General features: G+C 38.1%; 1 protein-coding gene across 1 annotated transcript in view; it reads right to left on the reverse strand.

Annotated features, from left to right (window-relative positions):
* Positions 1–20,204, reverse strand: part of NCKAP5 (NCK associated protein 5) — a 325,062-nt gene that overhangs the window by 82,150 nt on the left and 222,708 nt on the right. Inside the window, exon 6 of the mRNA XM_032694024.1 lies at positions 11,501–11,591. Coding sequence (XP_032549915.1) covers positions 11,501–11,591 — 91 coding nt within the window. The remainder of the gene's footprint in view (positions 1–11,500; positions 11,592–20,204) is intronic.

Consider the following 20,204-nt stretch of genomic DNA (forward strand, 5'->3'; position numbering starts at 1 on the left):
CTGCTGACACCCTGGACACAGAGTTAGTCATTGGGATGCCTTTCCTCTAAGAAATGTAAGCTTTTCAACGAACAAAGAAGTATCAAAGGGACACTTAAACAGCTATTTCCTAACCATTATTATTTCAGAAATTATGTTAATTTTAAAGTTTTACTGGCAGTACCATCAGTAGTCTGTCCTTTGCCTTTTCTTCTATCTAAGACGCTTTCTAGGAATGACACCACACACCTACACGCACAGAAAAAAAAGAGGGAAAAATGAGCTCACTTTAAAATATTTCAATTTGGAACTATGAAATTTCAAACCAAGAAGAGTAAAAGTCAGCTGACAAAAAGAAAAAAAAATAAGTTGCTAGAAAAAATTATTCTAGATTTTCATTTTTTACAGTGAAAACTACGATTAGGCACTAATTGGAATTGAGGCTCTTTCTGTGGTAGTAACAACAAATACGCGATATGAAATGAGGAAGGTACCTGTTGCAGGCAAGAGAGAAGATGGTGCCAGACATATCCTGTAAGTGGCATAATGAAAAGACCAGATACAATGGACACAGCTTAGAACATGAAAAATAGCAATCAGACATTAGAAAGACCCTTTTTTGGTTTTTTTTCTTCCTATTAGGGGGTCATATGGTAACTGGAACAGGTTACACAGGGAGGTTCCTGAATCATAGAGATATAGCAAAGTTCACTGGACAAGTGGCTATAATAATACAACATAGCATAATCTAATACTGGATATAACTGGATCTGGGCTTTACAGCACCAATCTTTCACGAGGACATGTGACAAAATTTTGATTGAAGCAAACAAGAATTAAAAAAAGAAGATCTTTGAAATGCTGATTTTCCCAATGAGTGTTGGATGACATGAATTGCTTGTCTGGAAAATGGTAAGTAATAATTAGAGATGACATCTTTGCTTGTAGAAGCTAAAGATCATTTTCATGTGATAAACACAAGTCCTCCAGAGAAGTAAAGTTTTTCAGATGCAGTGCAGTAAGGATCCCTCAGATACAAAAGATGTCTGTTTCAATTTTGGGTGTCAGATTGTGATGCCTGAGTGGGATTTTCTTTTCTAAATTCCTTTTAATTCTTCAGCTTCTGAAATTTAATAGAAATGAAGGTTTTATAACGTTCATAAATTCAAATTCTTCTGAGAGTCATGCCTCCAATTTTCCAAAAACACACTTTAATCACCCATTAATCACCCAGGAATAAAATATACATAGGATATATAATTAAATAGCATTTATGATTGCTCATAACCACTCATTTGAGAAAAAAAAATATTCCCAATGTAGTTATTAACTGATCACGTATAGAGGCAGTGGTAATACGCGTTCAGGAATCCAGTCTTCATGGAACCCAAGCTATGCAACTAACTCAGCATCTCAAAACATTCAGCACTTTCTGTGGTGTCTCCAAAGCTTCCAAAGGACTTTCTAAACAAGGTATTTACTGAATAGTTATCTTAGTTTTCAGTTACTGAATTTGAAGAGCATACTACTCTACATGTCTAACACTCTTTCTGCAATGAAGGCAGACTCTGACCTCCAAACCCAAACTGCAGTTTACAAATCCATAGACAGAATTGTTTATGTATGCACTGGTTTTGGCTGGGGTAGAGTTATTTATCTTCACAGTAGCTGGTATGGGGCTGTTTTGGATTTGTGCTGGAAAAAGTGTTGATAACTCCAAGATGTTTTGTTACTGCTGAGCAGACATTACACACAGCCGAGATCCATTCTGCCTCTCACTTCACCCCACCAGTGAGGGGGCTGGGGGTGCACAAGGGAGGGACACAGCCAGGACAGTTGACCCCAACTGACCCAAGGGATGCCCCAGACCATATGGCATCAAGCTCAGCAATATCCTAGGGGGAAGGTTGGCTCGGGTCCACTTCTCAGGGACTGGCTGGGCATTGGTCAGTTGGTGGTCAGCAATTTGGATCACTTGTTTTGTTTCTATCTTTGTTATTTTCCTTTGCATTACAACTTTTTGCTGTTGTTATAATAATTCAGTTACTAAAATGTTCTTATGTCAACCTATGAGTTTTCTCACTTCTACCCTTTTGATTCTCTTCTCTCCACCCTGATGGAGGAGGGTGTGGGGCTTGGTTGTCAGCCGGGGTTAAACCAAAACAATGTAATTATAAATTGTGAATGCTTTTCCTTGCAAGGCCATTCTATAGTCTTGATGTATTCTTAGATGATGTCTTTTCAGTGTTCTTTCCACTGCAGACCTCCTAGTGTTCACCACTATTCACTGAGAATGAGCCCTATGAAATGACTGTTGATGAAGATAAAAACTCTAGATGAGGGTTTCTTTGTACTTTCATTAAAAAAAATAGCCTCAAGCTATGCACAAGTAGCTCAGTCTGACTGCACAAGCTGCAAAAAGACCTCAATTGCTCCAATGACTACTGACTTAACATTCCAACAAGGTTAAAATTGTTTTCCAGGGGTACCTTGCTCCCCTTTCTCCCCCACCATCACCTCTTCCTTTCTAAATATTCCCTTTGAAAATTCGCAGTATCTTCTGATATATTTTATAACCTATTTCATTTAGCAAAACCTGAGATATATAAAAGACATGTATGTTAAGCCAGAGCAATGTAAAGTGAGACTGAGGAATAAACCAAGTGTGTCCTGCAAGATGCTCAGTACGGGAGTAGCCACCGATATTACTGTGACCTGAATATATTTTTTCCAGCATGACTTTAAAAAAACCCTTTCTTTATTTGCTAATTTTCTTTATTTTCTTCATTTATCCCATTAAACACAATGACCTAAGACTGGAAAAAAACCAAATTGTAACAGAACAAACAAGTTAGATTAAAAAAAAAATTACACGCAACTAAAATTGTATGCAATCTAAATGATCTCTAAGACTACAAATATGACTTCTGGTTTACCTGCTTACTTCTGTCTATGTATTCAGCTCTTTTCTCTTGCTTTCTTTTCTCCCAGTGGAAGGACAGACTAAAATATAGCTTTGCTTTAGATAACACATCAGCAAGTGTAGTAATAATATATTTTTGTTCAACAGCTTTTGTTCAGAACAAGCTGACCAAAACTGAAGGAAAACAAAGGAATGCAACAAATCACAAAATTTTACAGAAACACCCCAAATCATTCGTGATTTAACATTACTGTTGTCAGGAAAAACATATTAAGTTCTTCTTTTTCATCTCTGGATTTCACTTACAAACTGAGCAGAGTGAGCAGTAACGTTCCCTAGATTAATACATGTGATGGATAAGAGAACAAAGTACGTACTTTATGTTTCTGATATGTGCCTCCTTCCATTCGTGTATCAATCTAGATGTACTACATATTATTCTTCACTCAAAACACTCCTCACTAGTCCAAGCTATCATCCCTCTTGAACACTTCTGCAGTAACATTAATAAATTTCCTGATGATGCTTTTATTGGCTGTTCCACGCATCAGAAACATGCATTTCTTTTGAGAAAGTTCAGATCAAAAAGGACCATTAAAGAAGAAAACCTTCACAGTGAACTTCCTGATTAAGTGTTCTCAACACATCAGGGTTTCTTATCCCCAGGTCACCAGCCTGGGTGTCAAAGTGACTTGGTCACTGACCAAGTACTGCTGTTGACCCCATCCTGTGAATGGATATTCACATTACCAAGAGCACCCTCACCTCCAGCACTTTGCCTGTCAGAAGTGAAATCACGGACTGACCATTCTGGAGGGGACTCTGCTAAGCCAGGTCTTAGGCACATTCCTTCTCGAAATGGAAGGTTTCAGTTACACTGATTACAAAGTTATCAGGCAGGAAAAAAAAATTGTTCTAGAAGCTAAGCTGTTTCTTCTTCATATGTGTATATATGGTAACATGAGACAAATATGCATACAGATATTTCATACAGATATTCTCTTACAAATTGGTTCATTATAGTACCATACTTAAAGTGATAATCTTTCCTTCCTGGAAACCTATATTAGCACTTAAACTTTTGTGAAGCAGTTTTTAAGTATTAAAGTAGCTACACTTGACTAAAGTGATGGTATTAAAATATCTACCTTTGACTGAAGTACAAATAAGCCAAGCTATTCTAAAATTCAAATGCAGTAAATTTTATGTAACAGCAATTAAGGCAACAGAATTACTCTGGAATTTAAATTGCTAGAAATAAGCCAATTTTCCTTCCATAGTATTTTGGAATGAGAGCAATGTATGAACTAACTAGTTCTTGCCACAAGAACAATTGCAGAAGCTGACTTAAGGAAAAAAATTGGTATACATTACATAACCTGGTAATTTTTTTGCAAATGCTAGGGAATAGTTGTCTTGTCTCCCAATCTTGCAGAAAAAGTTCTGAAAAAAGATCAGAGTGCATCTTTACACAAAAATAAAATGTAGGAACAATCATTTCAGATCAGATCAAAACTTCAACTTCTCAAATATGTTATTATAGTTCAGATTAACTTTTCCTGACCAGAAGCACCTATTCATTCCAAAATAAATATACTGTTGTACTACTAGGTGTGTTCCTCTGTTAAAATAATTTTCAAAGATGGGATGGTTGTGAATACAGAATAATCTCCATTTTTGGCCTCAGAAAATAAGTAAAGTTTTAGATTTTTTTCAGAATTCTTAAAATTCAGTAAGTAGCATTGTTTTCTGCTTGTTTGAGAATACCAATGAAATAATGTCAAAATGCAGAATGAACAATATATTTTAGGGAGATGTGGAAGTAGAGAGAGAGCAGGTCACTAGACTACATGTAAGACCCCGCTTTGGAATAACAAGGAATACAAACTGATTTCACAACTTTTATGTCCAAACACTTCTGTCACTAGACAGCTGATGGCACTAAATGGCCTCTATTATTTCTTATTCATTATGCTTTCTCAGAAAACACAAATGATTTGATAGACAAAAAAATGCTTATTTACTTGCTAGACCCTCTTGGCCAACCTCTTCAATATCAGCCCAGGATGGGCAATATTGTGTCAGCAAAGCACATCTGGATCCTCACTGGGATCTGGAGAGGCTACAGACAGCCAAGACTCTCTTATTAAGATCTTCTTTTGGGCAAGAGCCAGGAGGCACGCTACAGACTTGGGAACTCTGAGAGTAGTGGCCAGATGGGAGAATGACAACAACTCCCTGGGGGTCTCAGTGCTCTGATGAGGAGCTGAGCAGGGTGGGAAGTGGCACTGGGTCCCATGAGGAGCACAGGATGGATTCCTCATACAGCCACAGTGTGGGCTGCCCTGGGCCTGTGTGCCAGCACAGCCCTGCTATGGGCAGCCCTGGGCCTGTGTGCCAGCACAGCCCTGCTGTGGGCAGCCCTGATTTATCCTGCAGGAGGACCACATGCAGATAAGGAGCCACCACTTGGCCTTCACACACACAGACACCAGCATCTCTCTGAGCAGCAGACAGATAATCTTAAAACTGGAGTTTGCTATAAATTCCAGGAGGTTACTCCAGTCTCCGAGGACTACCAAGCAGAGGCATATGACAGCCATACCCTTTTCTCTCAAATACATCCTCTGAATTAGAAAAAAGGCAATCAGAAGAACACCATTAAGGGCAAGATTAGGGCTACAGACAACATGCTGTCCATAAATGGGAAGTCCCTGTACACATCAGGATGACCTGTGTTGATCAGGCTGTGAACCACATCATCACCTTGCTTCCCAAAGACTGGCTCTACAATTTCTGTTATGCCTGTTGCAGATGGATAGGATTCAGGCAATGCACATGGGTTGACTTTTGCGGATTCATTCCAGAAGTTAGAACTAGAAGAAAGATACAGCAAAAGAGAAATACTATATAGTAGAGGCAAATTTAAATCTAGAATTACAGTCAGTATAATATAAAATAGTATCATCAAAGCAGTCAATCTTCACCTCTTGTTTCTGTAGATATATAGAACAATGTGTGATGGGTTAAAGCAGTTGTATAATGTGTCAATCTACATCTGGGACCTCATCTCTGCTTCTGCAAACTTCAAGGACTGGAATTGCATTCTCAGAGTAAACCCCTGATGGCAAGAAAGATGATCATCTGAATTACAGAGTCAGTCAAAAACTGTGGGTGATTGGGTATAGTCAAAGATCATGCAAATATATAGGTAACTTTTGTGTAAACACAGGACATCCTTATTTTGCTTTCTCTTTAATTTTACTAATACCTTGTTTTGCTCTGTAGCCAAGACCATGTTGGGTGGGGCTTTGAGCAACCTGGTTTAATGAAAGATGTCTCTGCAAACGGGTGGGGAGCTGGAACAAGATGTTCTTTAATGTCCCTTACAGTCCAAATCATTCTATAGCTATAGAATATGATTCTGGGAAGGAAAGAACAGCTTGTTTTCTGAGAAACAGGCACACAAATGGCATATTTCAGTTATGAGACTTTGTTGTGTTAAACATAGCTCCATTGCTGTGCTACTGTATTACAAACAACCAGAAAGGGAAAGCTCTTAGCACATATGTTCCTTGCAACAAAACTGTAATTTTGAACAGTATCTGAGGAGCAGCATCATTCTCTTTTGGGGGTAGGAATCTAACCTCAATACGGGAACAGATATTTACCAGAATCTTTGTGTAGTGGTGGAAATATATGAGATGAAAAGCCATAAGGAATTAGTTGTTAATGAGGTAGCCCTGGATTTCTCTGTATGGAAAGGCAGTCCGGCAGCAAATGCTTGTGTCCTTGACAGCCCAGGATTTCCGGTGGAGCTTCCAAGAATGCAGATGGCTACTCTTCTTTCCTTCTCATGAGACACAAAACTGCTAATGTTTGCCTAGTAATGTACTCCTGAGTAGCTTAGGAGGCCTGGTTGATGCAGTCTTCTGTGGGCACTTCCATTCCAAAAATACTTTCCGCAATACAAGTTAGCATTAAAAATCCTGTGTGAATTTTAGCTAGGGAATTCAACTAGTGCTGTTTTTTCAATTCATGGCCATGCCCTATCTACAAAATGTTACATATCAATGGCCTGAACATTAAGCTTGTATAATTTTGTGTTAAGATAAAATTATATTGCCAATAGTTACAGTTTTTCTTCTCATGAAAGAGCTGTTGACACCAACGGCTGTGCAAATTAGAAGTGACAGTCACAACAACTGCTCCATATTTGACTATCACAAAGCATGCAGATAAAATATTGGGTTGATCTGGCCAACAATGCCACCTGAAGTGTGCCTGTATTACTTATATATGATTTTTAGGTCTCCAATGTGACTGCACCATGTCTGTCCTGAGTTTCAGTGCACATATTGACAATTCCAGAATTATAACAAATTGTGAACTTAGAACAAATTCTCTTCCTCATCCATTTTGATCACTGCACAATGACACAAAGTCAAAATGAGTTAAAAAACCTTTGAAAGTCTTTGTGTGATCTGTAATCAGATAAGACTCCACCTAGATAACCAGTATTGTGATCAAACAGGAAAGAGACTCTAGTTTTGATATCCAAATCAAAAGGACAAACTTAGGAAGGAAAGTCTGCGGGGTGTTTGTTTTAATGCCTGGGGTTAGAGTACTGCACACAATTATTTCTGGGGAGCACTCTCTCTTTTGGATAAAGTATTGTGTCTTGAATGAGGACAGCATTAATACATGAGTTACTGGCTTGGCCTTTCATGACCTTAGCTTTAGGTGGGTAATGTCTCTTGGAAACACCATAGCTCTTACATACTAGAGTCTTTTAGTCAACTACACTGTAAAACAAAAAATATGGTTCATGGCAATTCAAATCACATGAATTCTTGTCTACATTTATGTGAGCATTCTTTATAAATTTTCCCTCAGTTATCACGTAAAATGATAACAAAGGAGAATTTTATTTAAAATCCTGCTTCTAAGTTCATTTACCCTAAAGAAATCACAAAACCCACCTGTAAATCCAGCGAATTAAAATCCCACAGGGCAGCTAGTTCTATGGAAAGGGTTAGAATATTTTGCTTTAAGTAAGAATAATGGCAAGAACTAACAAAATATTGCAATAACACTGCATGCTCTAGGCTCCACCTTATTATTATTATTATTCTAACATTATCACTATGCAACACAATGTTCATTAGCAAGAATATTTATTCTATAGTCAGGCATATTGTTATTATAATAAGAACTCAATTTCATACAACCCAGAACAATAATTAGATTTGTAAAATCAAATATGTAAACAATGGCCAATAGATCAAAAGCATTTATTGCACAGAGTTATCTTTTATGACTATTCAGATATTAACCTGAACAAGCTTCACACACTAAAATTAACTTAGCATGTTGTCAGAGAATAAGGGACATATGTTGATAAGTCCCACTGGAGATCGCCTCATTTGTCCCCATTAGTTATGAAATACATGGTTGTGAATCTGCAGTAAAATCCCTTATCTACTGCACTGAGTGATCATATACTTTTGATCATATCACAGAGAACAGCTGAGATGCAGAATATGTTCTGTAAGGTAACTGATTGTAGAGGATGGCTTTCAAAACAGTGTTAGTATTTCAACATTCAATAAGTTTTGTGTATGTATATGAAGATATATATATAACACTTGGAATTCAGATCATAACATTTTTTTTCCTCATGTTAGCTCACATCTATACTTCATTTACAAATACATGTTGACAATATGGTTATCATGTTCCCAAAAACCTGAAAACATCAGTGCTTTTAAGAAACATTCATGTTCTATTCCCAGTTGTGAATTACACTTACAAATATATCAAAAACCTCTCTGAATACATTTGGAAAGATACAATGAAGTGCTTCTATTGCAATATTGATGTATCTTGCCAAATCTGGACACAGTATCTACAATAAAATTCATCATCTATTTACACAATATTTTTTTCCAGGACTTACACACAGTTGGTTTCAATAACATATTAATGATTCTCATAATGCCTTTTTAACATGTTTTTCAATGCTAAAATTCTTGGTAAACATTTCAGATCAGAGATTCTTTGCCAACTCTCTGAAGAGTCTTTCAGGTGCGGGCTTTTAACCGTGTTACACACGGTCGTTGCCTACATCACAGTTTTTTTATGTGTGACTGGATAATGAGCACACACCGAGTGAACCCAACCTGACCTACATAGCAGGGAGCCATATGAGGGCAGGAGTGCACTGCTTTGCACGTGGACAGAGCCATTCCTCGAAATTCCCAGAAAACAAGCTATTTGTTCATAAAAGTGAACAAAAGTGATCTGAGGATGAATGAGTCAAAGAGACAATGTTCTGCATTTTGGATCTGTTTTACCAGTCACAGACTGGTGTATGATGCAGTAGCCTAGCTATTCCTCCAGAAAAGGGAAACCCATTGCTTCTGAGTCATGGATTAGGAAAGGAAATTCATAAGCAAAGAAGATTGCATACTGGTAATATGGAAGAAATAAAAATAGTTAAAAAACAAGCTGAGTAATATGACTGAAAATGTTCTAAGGAACAAGAAGAGAACAGGAAGGGAAGGAAGCAATGCAATATGTAGAATTAAAATAATCCCAGAATAACAGGTATATGGGTGTTTTAATGTCCTGGGACAGAGGCAGCTTCACTCTATAAGAAAGAAAGGCTCCAGTTTGGGGAATCTGACCTGACTACCACCCAGCAGATTCAAACAAAACCTCGTGTCCAGAAAGAAGGAAAAAAGGGGCCAGTTTGCCAGCCCCCAGTGGAGGGGGCTGTTTGTTAGAGCTGAAGGAAAACAAAGAACTGTTCTTGCTATCATTAACTGGGCAGAACTGCCTTGTTCTTTTGGTGGTCAAGAAATAACCCAAGCGATATTAGACAAAACACACCATGGTGCCCACTCTCCTGGCTGGGTGGAGACAACAAATCTCTATGTTAATATGGCCTCAAAGCAGAAAAGACAGGACCATAACCAATTTATTTTTTTTCCCCAAAAATCAAGAAACGAACAAAATATAGGGAAAAAAACTACAAAGAAATATACAAGCACTGAAATTGGAATGACTAGTTTATCTCCCCTCTAGGAAAGCAGTATACAAAATTTCAAATTTCAAAAACCACATAGCTACTTTTTTTTCCTGTTTAGTGCACAAAAGAAAGAACCCCCAAACCCTCAGTCTGACAAAAGAAAACTGGAGTACCTCTTTGCTTTTCTTCTTGAGAGTGCAAAGACAAAATCCAAAGAAGCTAAACCTAATTGTGATACCACCTCACTATGGTTTCCACGCTAAAACAACACACAGAAAAGCAGATAAAAAAATCATTCCAGATGTCTGTTATGAACAGCCAGACAAGTAATCCACCTCAAGCAGAGACTGACATCAAGCCCAATTGAGAGAAGGATGTATGGATTTCAACTCTGAACTAAGAAAAGGGAACTGAGTTTCATTTTTGCATTCCAAAAGGATAGATACAGATAAAATATAGATGCCTTTGGCATCAGTTTCTAAGAGCATGATGTTCTATTATAACTTTAACAAAAAGTTTAATTTGTCCTGAAATTAAATTTTACAGGCTATCATTTTAACAAGAAAATTTGATTATTTTGGAAGGTTAATCTAAAAGATTCCTTTCTCTTCAATCCAAGCTTAAAATGAAAATTTAATTACAGTATAAATACTCTTTAATATACATTTTTCTTTAGCTATATTGCTTTACTTTAGATCCATTAGCTGGTAAGAATGGATTAATATAACCAGAATTTTTGAAAAGTGTTTTTTCTGAAGTATCACTACCTAGTATAGACTTTAATATATTATTCTAGTATTTTATGGTTTATAAGAATGCTCATTCTACTTAAAAACATAAGGCATAGGACTGACTTCATTAAGTGTTTTTTTTTAAAGAATTCATGTGCCAAATATTTGATTAACTGGAATGTATCTCACTCCTGTTTCCAGACTTTCAAAAAGGTTTTCCACCATCTCAGGCTCACTGCTTCCAGAATACAACAGTACATTAGGGAAATGTAAAACTCTCCTGTCTTATAAACAGAGCTGGTTCCCTTTGAAAAACCTCTAAAATCTTTCTCTCCTAAATTCTTTCCTGAGGCACTCTCAATAAAATCACCCTTTACCTCAAGTGAGGGTGATAAAACACACCTGCCACAAGCAGTGATAAGAAACCACGGAGCTTGATATGGAAGCCTCACACGCAATAAGAACATGAGTGGATAAAATTATCCATCACAATCTGAAGGTCAAGTTATCAAAAACATCTGTTTACTAGAGACGTTGGAACATATGACTTAAAATATTAAGTGGTTTAATAAAGTCTTCAAAACTAGTTTCTCTGTCCCCTGTGAACTATGAGGAGCAACAACCACAGATAACATAATGACAGTAAAAGTGAAAAACATGAAACTCTGGTGAGAAAATACCTGGGAAAATGTACATAGTACCAACTACCACTTACAAGTATTCATAGCTAATAAACAAATAGAGGACACAATGCCAGACATTTATCTCAGCAGTGTGATTTCTGTTTTAAAGAAGTTTTTTATCACAAGAAAACAGGTAATAAGTTATTAATACCTGATATACCTTCATGATATTGACAGTTCCTTCTCCATTTTGGCCTGTGGATCCTTGGCTCTGTAGCAGATTTCTCACTGTCTCCTCCATTCTAGAAAAGAAAAATATTTATAAAAGTCAACTACATGGAAAAAATTCACAAGTTGCATTCAGTGTTTTTGTTCTTTACAAGAGCCTAATGCATCCATGGCTACCATGAAATTAATATTTAAAGACAATCCTACCCTTGTAATGTTCTCATGCTCCACGTTATGAATAACACATTAAGGGCACTCTTTTATCTTTTGAATATGTACAGTAATTAGTTGTTTTGTTAAAATCCTACAGGAGTTCAGTTACAAACACTAAAACCAAATGTGTGCAAAAGACCTCACCTTGTCAACAGTGCAACCAAACACCATGATAAAATTACTGTCATTTAGGAACAATAAGTCAAGATTAAAAAATCCCACAGCCTGCTGTATTACGAGCCAATAGTCAGGTTGGTGCAATTCAGACAGACTGTCTATTACATTACTGGTATTTACTTGCTGTGTTATAGGTGCAGCAGAGTGTGCCAGTACGTTGGTTTATGGGGGCACAGATGCTGAACACATTCACCCTTCTCTGCTCTTTCAAAGGGATGTAAAAAGCAAGTGCAGGCTACAATCTGGTACCACCATCTCATGAAAACCTAATCAACCTCAGATCCATCAGCGAAAGGAGGAAGGCTTGCACTTCCATTTTAGAAGGTGTTAATAGACAACATCAAAAGTTGTCTTTGATCTACACACATTCATCAAGCATGTTAGGACTGATAATAACACTAACCCTGCTGAACAGAGGCTGCTCAGAATAAAGAGTTCTGCTCCTTCTCGCAATAGGACTGCTGGGAATAATGGAAGCCACCTATAAAACACTAGTCCCATTCAAGGTTGATGAGAAATTAAATCCCCTGGGCTAGGAGATGTCACTTAGGCTGACCACAAATAAGGGACCTGGGACTATAGTTGGTTTCAGCTCTGTGAGTATGAGTAAGAGGAGGAAAAGGATGAAAAGCCGGAACAGCGATGGGCACAAGAACAAAGATGCTGTGTTTCCCAGCATAAAATTCTGAGCGCCAATTCCAGCCAAAGGCCCTCATGCATCTTCCCACTTCCCATGTCCTACACAGGTTTTCAGCCCTGTAGAGCTTCTTCTTCAGCTGTGCGGATGCAACTGTTTTCCTCACCCTCCCTTTCATATTTTCTGCTCTTTTCCTTTTAAGCACTCTCAGTCCCTTGACATAGTTGGAAAAACAGCCCAGCTGGAATAGGGGTAGAAGAAGGGAAAACTGCTGTGGCACAGGCATATGGGTGATGTGAAAGCAGAAGAGAGAAAGGAATACCTTAAGTCATATTGCCAGATACCCTGCATATTAAAACAGCGACCTTGAAAAAAGAGCCAGTATTCCTAGGCATGTCAGACCAGAAACTGCCTGCTGTTGTTTATGTCTACTGTGTTTAGGGAAACATGACTTTTGAGTAGTATTCTTTCCAAATGCAATTGAGCAGAAGAATTATTCACTGTGTATCTTTTTTTTAATTTGTTTATTTCTAAGGTAACAATCCAGCAAGACAGCAAATATTAGCTAACTGCTCTGGCCAAAGGCCAATAACACTATCTTTTATAGGATCCTTACAGTCTTTCTGTCCTTTCAGTCTTATCAGAATGAATTGACACTGGCTAATTTAGGAAGAGTATGATGTTATTCCAGGTTTTCTCCTTTCAAGTCAGCCCACTATGCTACTTTTCAAGAAGCCAACACTGGGTGTTCATTCTACTCAGATGAACACTGACATTCTACTTATTTGTATGATGGTTTTTTGTCATTGATGTGCAGACTTCTACACTGCCAGAATGCCCACAGAATAGTTGGACCATCTGTTGACCAAATGTGCATAAAAACAAGCCAGCTCTAATCTCTAGTGCAGACAGTGATGCAGTTTTTCAGTTGCAGATTGGAACCATTTCTGCTCATAGGCTGACCTTAATCAGATACCTTTTACATGAAAGAACTAATCCTTTTGGGTTTTGTAACATAAATTCCTGTGCAGTCCTCACTGAAAGACTTAATTTCTTAACATGCACATAATTTCATTTTTAAATTAATGTTGTAATAGGATTCTTAATTCTATTTATCTATGCATATGCAGTTCCAACTCTAGTCCTTCACAGTGTTCTTCCAAATTAATAAACAAGCAAAAATGGGAAAAAGAATAGATTCAACTAGCACTAAATCACGGGTTTTCAATTTATACCTATAAATTGAAAATAGGTGAAAATAAATATCAGTGAAAATAAAGTCTAGCTGTATATTACTATGATCACTTAAACCAGCTCAGGAAAATTATGAAGAATTCTTATATTCAATAGGTTCTTTAATCTTCAGTTAAACTCAGATGATCTATTTTTGACCACAGGCCTGTCTTGTTAAGCAGTCTTACAGAGTGGCAAGCACTAGGTTTCTTGGGGCAAATAGAAACACCTCCCATCAGCACTCAAATTTTTAAGCAATAGAATAGTCTTTGCAACGTGACAACGAGCTCAGTTAAACACATTTGAGACTCCTGTTGTTTTGTTGTTTGCAGCTATTATAAAAGTTTGTAGGAGTTGACAGCTATGAAGTTGAACCACAGGCACAACAAGAGTGTCTGTGTGGTCATGTCACTATGGAACCACCAGTGGGAGGATCTTACAAGCTTTAGGTATCCATGGAATATCTGAAAAAGGTTAGAGAAAACTAGTTTCTGCCAAAGAAAGTGGGAAGTGAAATATGCTTACAGTCAAATTTACTGCAAAGCTCTGATGGCCAGTGCTCTTGCAGTTTGTAAGCTGCTGCTTCTTCACTAGCATTTTTAGGAAGGACTGTCTAACCAAACAGGAGGATAATCAAGACTTGTTTCTTATGAACAAGAATCTTTGAAGCATGGCACCTTAATTGAAAAGTGATTGTTATATTATGATCTAAAATACTCTCCACAGTGACAGTACATGCCAGGCTGATTTAGTATAAACTCTATTTAAAGAATGCAGAAATAGCTGAGCCTCTATAAATTTAGCTTGAGATCCCATATTTTGCTCCATGAACATGGCCTCCAAAGGACAGCAAATTTTGGAATTGAAACAGAAAAATTATGAGCTTTATGAAGGGCTATTTTTACGCATCAATCTATATTTTTCCCCCTTCTGGTAATCACGAAAGGTTATCTCCTATTGGTTGTGATTCTAATATCCCAGCTGGACCCACTCCAACATCAAGCACTTCCCAATTACATCTAGAATAGTTATCCCCATGCGTGCATTCTGCCTATTAGTTGGACTATGCTAAAAACACTGTTTTGTCAAGGATTCTCTGTATCTTATGTAACTATCAAGCTGTTAAAATCTGAAAAACCAGTTTCTAAAGTTCATCACTTCTGAGTCTACATTCTTCAAGTACTATTTAAGAACAGTTATTTTCCCCTTTCTTTAGTATTTTATCTACTGTCTTTTCATGTGAAGCATCTCAGTATCACTAAATTTTCTGTTACATCTATTATTTGAATAGAATATTGATGTTTTCTTTAAACTGAAGTGTTCCTTTCAACTTTTATTTAAAAAAAAAAATTAGGGGGGGGGTTTCTAGGGGAAAAGTAAATGAAACTCATGTTTGATACAAGCTTAAGTGTCATGGCAAAATATCAGTTTATAGTAGAGAAACACTCCTCCACCATGGCTAACCTAAGGATAAATTTCTCAAAGCATAAAAAGAAAAGAAATGAGGCATTCAGAAAACAGAATCTGTTCATGAAATAGAAGAGTTTAAGGAACATAAAATATTAAATGCTACTGTGGAAAGCACTGTCAAGCTTCCATTTGGAAGATTATCTGCAATTACAATCATCAGTGTTTAGGAGCAGCTCATGCAGAGCTGACTCCATGAAGGGACTGCTCTGAAGCTGCTTAAAAGAAATGACAGTCTGTGCCACAAGAAGAGACTAAACAACTTTTCCTGCTAAACTTAAGAGACCAAGGACTTAAAAGACCATGTATAATTTATATGTAAGAACCAGTGAGAAAAATGTGAAGAAAACTACATCAGCCTAAGGCCAATGATTGACAAAAAGAGTTGGAAATGCAGTGGTTAGAAATACATTTAAACTGGAATTAGGATGTTCTTAATAATTGTGAAAGCAAAATTCTGAACCAGTCTGCTATATAGAGCAACAGGATGAGAAATCCAAAGAGTTTTAAGCCAGAATTGAGTAATTTATGAAATCAATTACACATCAGGGTCAAGAGCTGAGGACTTGAATTTATGATGTTCAGGTTCTTGCTACTATTCCTCATGAAAAAAAATCAGTCATTCCTACACATAAAATATGTATTTTGTCCTCTGCTGTTGAGAGAATGCCAGGAAATCAGTCCAATTGCTATGGACAGTTATTTATTTTGGGTTTGTTTCTGAGTGTGTTTCTATTCAAGGGGGCAAGAGGAACTTATGAAAAGGAGGAAACATCATTCCCAGGAAGCAGTTCACAGTGCACAGATGCTCATGTGTCCAAGATGGCAGAAAGAAACTTCCTCTGTATTTTTGCTGGAGACTTGCTTTTAATGCTTCTTGTCATTTTTGTGACAGCTCTGCTGCCTCCATCTCCAGCCTGGCCCTGCTGATGCAATTCACAAGTACCAGAGCACAGTTTCAGCCAGTCCAGGCTGGGCAGACCCTGATGGGGTTGATGCATCGTTGCTCGGCAATTAAGCTCCTGAATTTCCTCTCAGTTCTCTCAGGACCATCACTTTCACAAAACAGGCAAATCCTTTGTGCCATCCCGCAGTAATGACATGGTCAGAAAACCTGCTCATTTTGTGCCTTTCCCAGTTCTGTCATAAATAAATGCTCTCTATAGCCTATGCTCCGTTCAGCCATGTCCCACACAGCCCTTTTTGCAGTTCACCCTCCAAGGCAGCACGTAGCTGTTCCAGCACTAGAAGGTGCATGACAGCTTCAACCTCTTTTCCCTTGACCTACTTTCTTCAAGATTTCCACAGGCTGACAGCTACCTTTTGCTAGGTGCTATCACCTCCCCTTGTCATCACCCTCAAGCTGATGTGACAGTACTTGGTTGGTTATTTTGAATGTATGTCACAAGAATTTCTTCAACTTGATACTGACTTAGTCTTACAGATATGTGTCCAAAGGTTTCTACAGAATCTTACTGCAGCAGACGAGGTTTATATATCAGCTTTTTCCTTCTTCTTATGCCATGCACCAGGTGCAGGACTCTTTAAAGTCTTAGAGAAAAACATCAATAACAGATCTTTATCTTCAGCTTAACTTACTACAGTGTAGTTAAAATCCTTAGGTGGGTATTTTCTTCCAGGTCTTACCTGTGAGAGACTGAAGCTTCCTGCCTCTCTCCTGGCAGTCTCCAGTTTAAGTCTCTTGACTTCTATTTTTAGTTATAGACTTCCTAGGACGTGGTTTGCATTTCAGCTCCTTGAGCTGTCTCAGCCCTCCCTACCATCTGATCACAAATGAAGGAGCAGGTTCCCATGTGGTTTCTCTTTCAGAGAAACAAGCTCTTTCAGCTCTTGTTTCACCTGTGAACAAGCCCCTATTTTCACCAGCTGGACTTCAGCTGTGTCTTTGGAGGCTGCAATCTCTCTGGTCTTGGTGGAAGAACTATGTGCCTCTGTCCAAGCCTCCTATCTCTCTCTCCAAACCCATTAAAAAAAAAAACTTCCAACCAAAAAAAAAAAACTTCTCTCTGACTCAGCTCCCAGATAAATCTTTTTTCTTACTCATTCATATTTTTAAGTTTCAGGTTTGGGGTTACCTGCATCTCCCTCCCCACTCCCTTCAAAGCTCTGCAACGGATCAGATTAGACTTTCTCCTTATAGTGAGTTCCTCAAACTACTGACAGGCTTCAAAGTAAACCAACACACATCCCCTGCTCCTGAACAAATAAAAAAATCCATATTTTAGAAAAGGAACCACATCTTTTTAAACAGGGAAATTATCAAAGTGGCTTTACAAGATAAAACAGAAACAAAAAAAAGCTCATCAACAGCAGTTCCTGTTTATTGCATCTTTATAGGAGTGTCTTTCCTTCTATCTGGCTTCAATTAAATTAGTGGCCATCTGAACTGCAGACTCTGCTTACTCCTCTCTGGCCCCAGGGATTTCCATTAGCAATAGACAGAGCTGCCTGCTCTCCTCAGCTCTCCCCTGCACTGCAGGCTCATCTCCAGACTGTGCAGTGACCTGCCAGCCACATGGACAGCCTTGACACCCTCTGCAAGCCACTGTGGTCCCTCCTTCCCAGGGCTGTGTCCCAGCCTGGTGTTCACAGTGCATCTCCTGCAAAAACCTGCAGCAGGCTATTAGCCCATGGCTTCAAGGGCAGGTGGCCAGGAGACAGACACAAGCTTCTCCAAAGAACTGGAAATGGATTAAAAAAAGAGAGAAGTGAAAATAGATATGTGATAAACTTAAGAGAACTGACAGATGGGAAATGCTGGGGCTTTCAAGCTCAAGGGGTTTTCAAGCCCAAGGGGTTTACAGTTCTGCTTAGCATTGGTAAGCACTTACAGCATTGGTATATCCCTTATAGCAGTGTGCTGGGTAAAGCCTGCAGAATGCACAATATCCATCCTTAATATTTCAGTTGGAAAATGAAGTAATAACATATTTTATAATAGCGACAGAAAGACATGTAATGTTTAATTTATGTTTATTCCTTCTGTTCATCAGTAGAGGTGCTTATCAATCCAGAAATATCAAGACAAATCCTCCTCCTGCAGCACCATCACCGCTGTTTCTTCACCGCAGGCTTGGGACAGCCAGTTCAACCTTGTGGCATTTGCTAGTGGGAAACCCAAACTGCACAAACCATGCTCTTTTCACATACTCATCCAAAACACTCCTTCCAAAACCATACTCCAAGCATACTCAAGTTGTTGCCCTAAGGCCAAGCTACCTAAGAGAAGCATCATGAGTATCTTGAGGGTGATGAGAGAAACGATCACATGGAAATGCTGGAATGAAACAAGTCTCAAGTTCCAGTCACATCAGTCGAGGAGGATACTTCTTTTGATGGACAACCTAATCAGGTGCTCTGTCCCCTAGATCATACCACCACTTAAAATTACACAGAATTGAAAGACTAAGCACAACTTTTACTTCATTGAACAACTGACCATTGAACCCAGTGGAAATTATCAAGGTATCCTTAAAATATCCTTGAGCCTTAGACAAGTAGTGTAGGATTTTGAAAGACCTCAGCATTGGCATATCACTGCTCCCACACAAGTCTAAATTCTGTTATCATGCAATGGCAGGCCTGACGTTTCTCTGAAACTGCTCTAACTACCATCTGAGCCAGGAAATGTTGGAAGTGTTTCCATTGTCTCAGTCATACGGATTTCACTCATCAAACTTCTATCTACAGCAAAAAGCTTCTGAGCTGCAGCAGAAACCAGTGGTAATGTTTATTTCTGTGTTGACAGACAGACAAATGCCATATGGACTGTATGGGTGTCTTCCATCATCAGCCCTGTATATGAATTTTGTAAGTTACAGGCATGGAGGATTAAACAAAAACCAGTCCAAGACTCAGCCTCACAGAAAAGTTTCTCATAGGCAATTGAAAAGATTTTTCAACTGAAAAGGCTGTCCCTCCTACAATTCCTCAATGATATATTTGGGACCTCAGGACAGGAGATATTTTCATTAACTATAAGTGGATGGAACTGGACACATACAGAGAGTTATTTCTCATGTCAGTTTAAACATATGCTCGTAAGTTCAAACTATATTCATGCTGGAGGCACCAGAAATAGTCACAACGAAAAGCTTCAGAAAAAATTACAGACAACTATATAAACAGACTGCTAATATTTCCAATTTCAAACAATAGTGAGTTCTTACTTCTTTCTTATTTTCTACATTTTAAACAAATATTTGTATTCCCAAATTTGCAAATGTATAGCTAGATAGATATATCTATCAGGTCCTCCAAATACACATATTTAATTTTGTATATAAGCACCCTGATATAGACAGACCACTACTGTTTTAAGCTACTTACAGGAATGAAAAGCTGCTCAAAACTAAAAAGCTCTTTTTCAATTCTGAGTCACAGTTTCAAGATGGTACCAAGACCACCTTGACATAGCTACATAAATTTCTGCATGTTTCCCATGAATAGGGAAGATGCTCTGTGGAGGGAGGCAGCTTTTGTGGGGTTGAAGTAGATGCAAGAGAAATGTGAGATGAAAATGAGGTCTATCATCAAGGAGCACTTGCAGAACCCTGCACAATGCAAACAAGCTGTTGCATTTTCACGCTACACAGCCCCTCATGAAGCTTTCAGGCACTGACTGAGAAATGCTGTGGTGACACCCACCTTTGCTGTCAGAGTACAAATAGTAGCTGTAAGAAAGATAATGATAGGAAAGAGTTCTTTTTTTCCTTCTGCAGAAATTATCATTACTTGGTTTCAGCCTCTCTGACTTTCCAGTCAAACACTTATATGCAAAACACTTAAAATATATAATTCTTCTGATTAAGTGGCTAGTGGGCTTGCATATTATTGCTGTACAGAGAGATACAATTCTTTTGACTAAGTGGCTACTAAGTATGCATACCCTTAAGGTTGTCCAGAAAGTTCCATCATATTGAACACCAAACAAGATGCT

The sequence above is a fragment of the Chiroxiphia lanceolata genome, chromosome 7 (assembly GCF_009829145.1).
Source record: "Chiroxiphia lanceolata isolate bChiLan1 chromosome 7, bChiLan1.pri, whole genome shotgun sequence".
Lineage (NCBI taxonomy): Eukaryota > Metazoa > Chordata > Aves > Passeriformes > Pipridae > Chiroxiphia > Chiroxiphia lanceolata.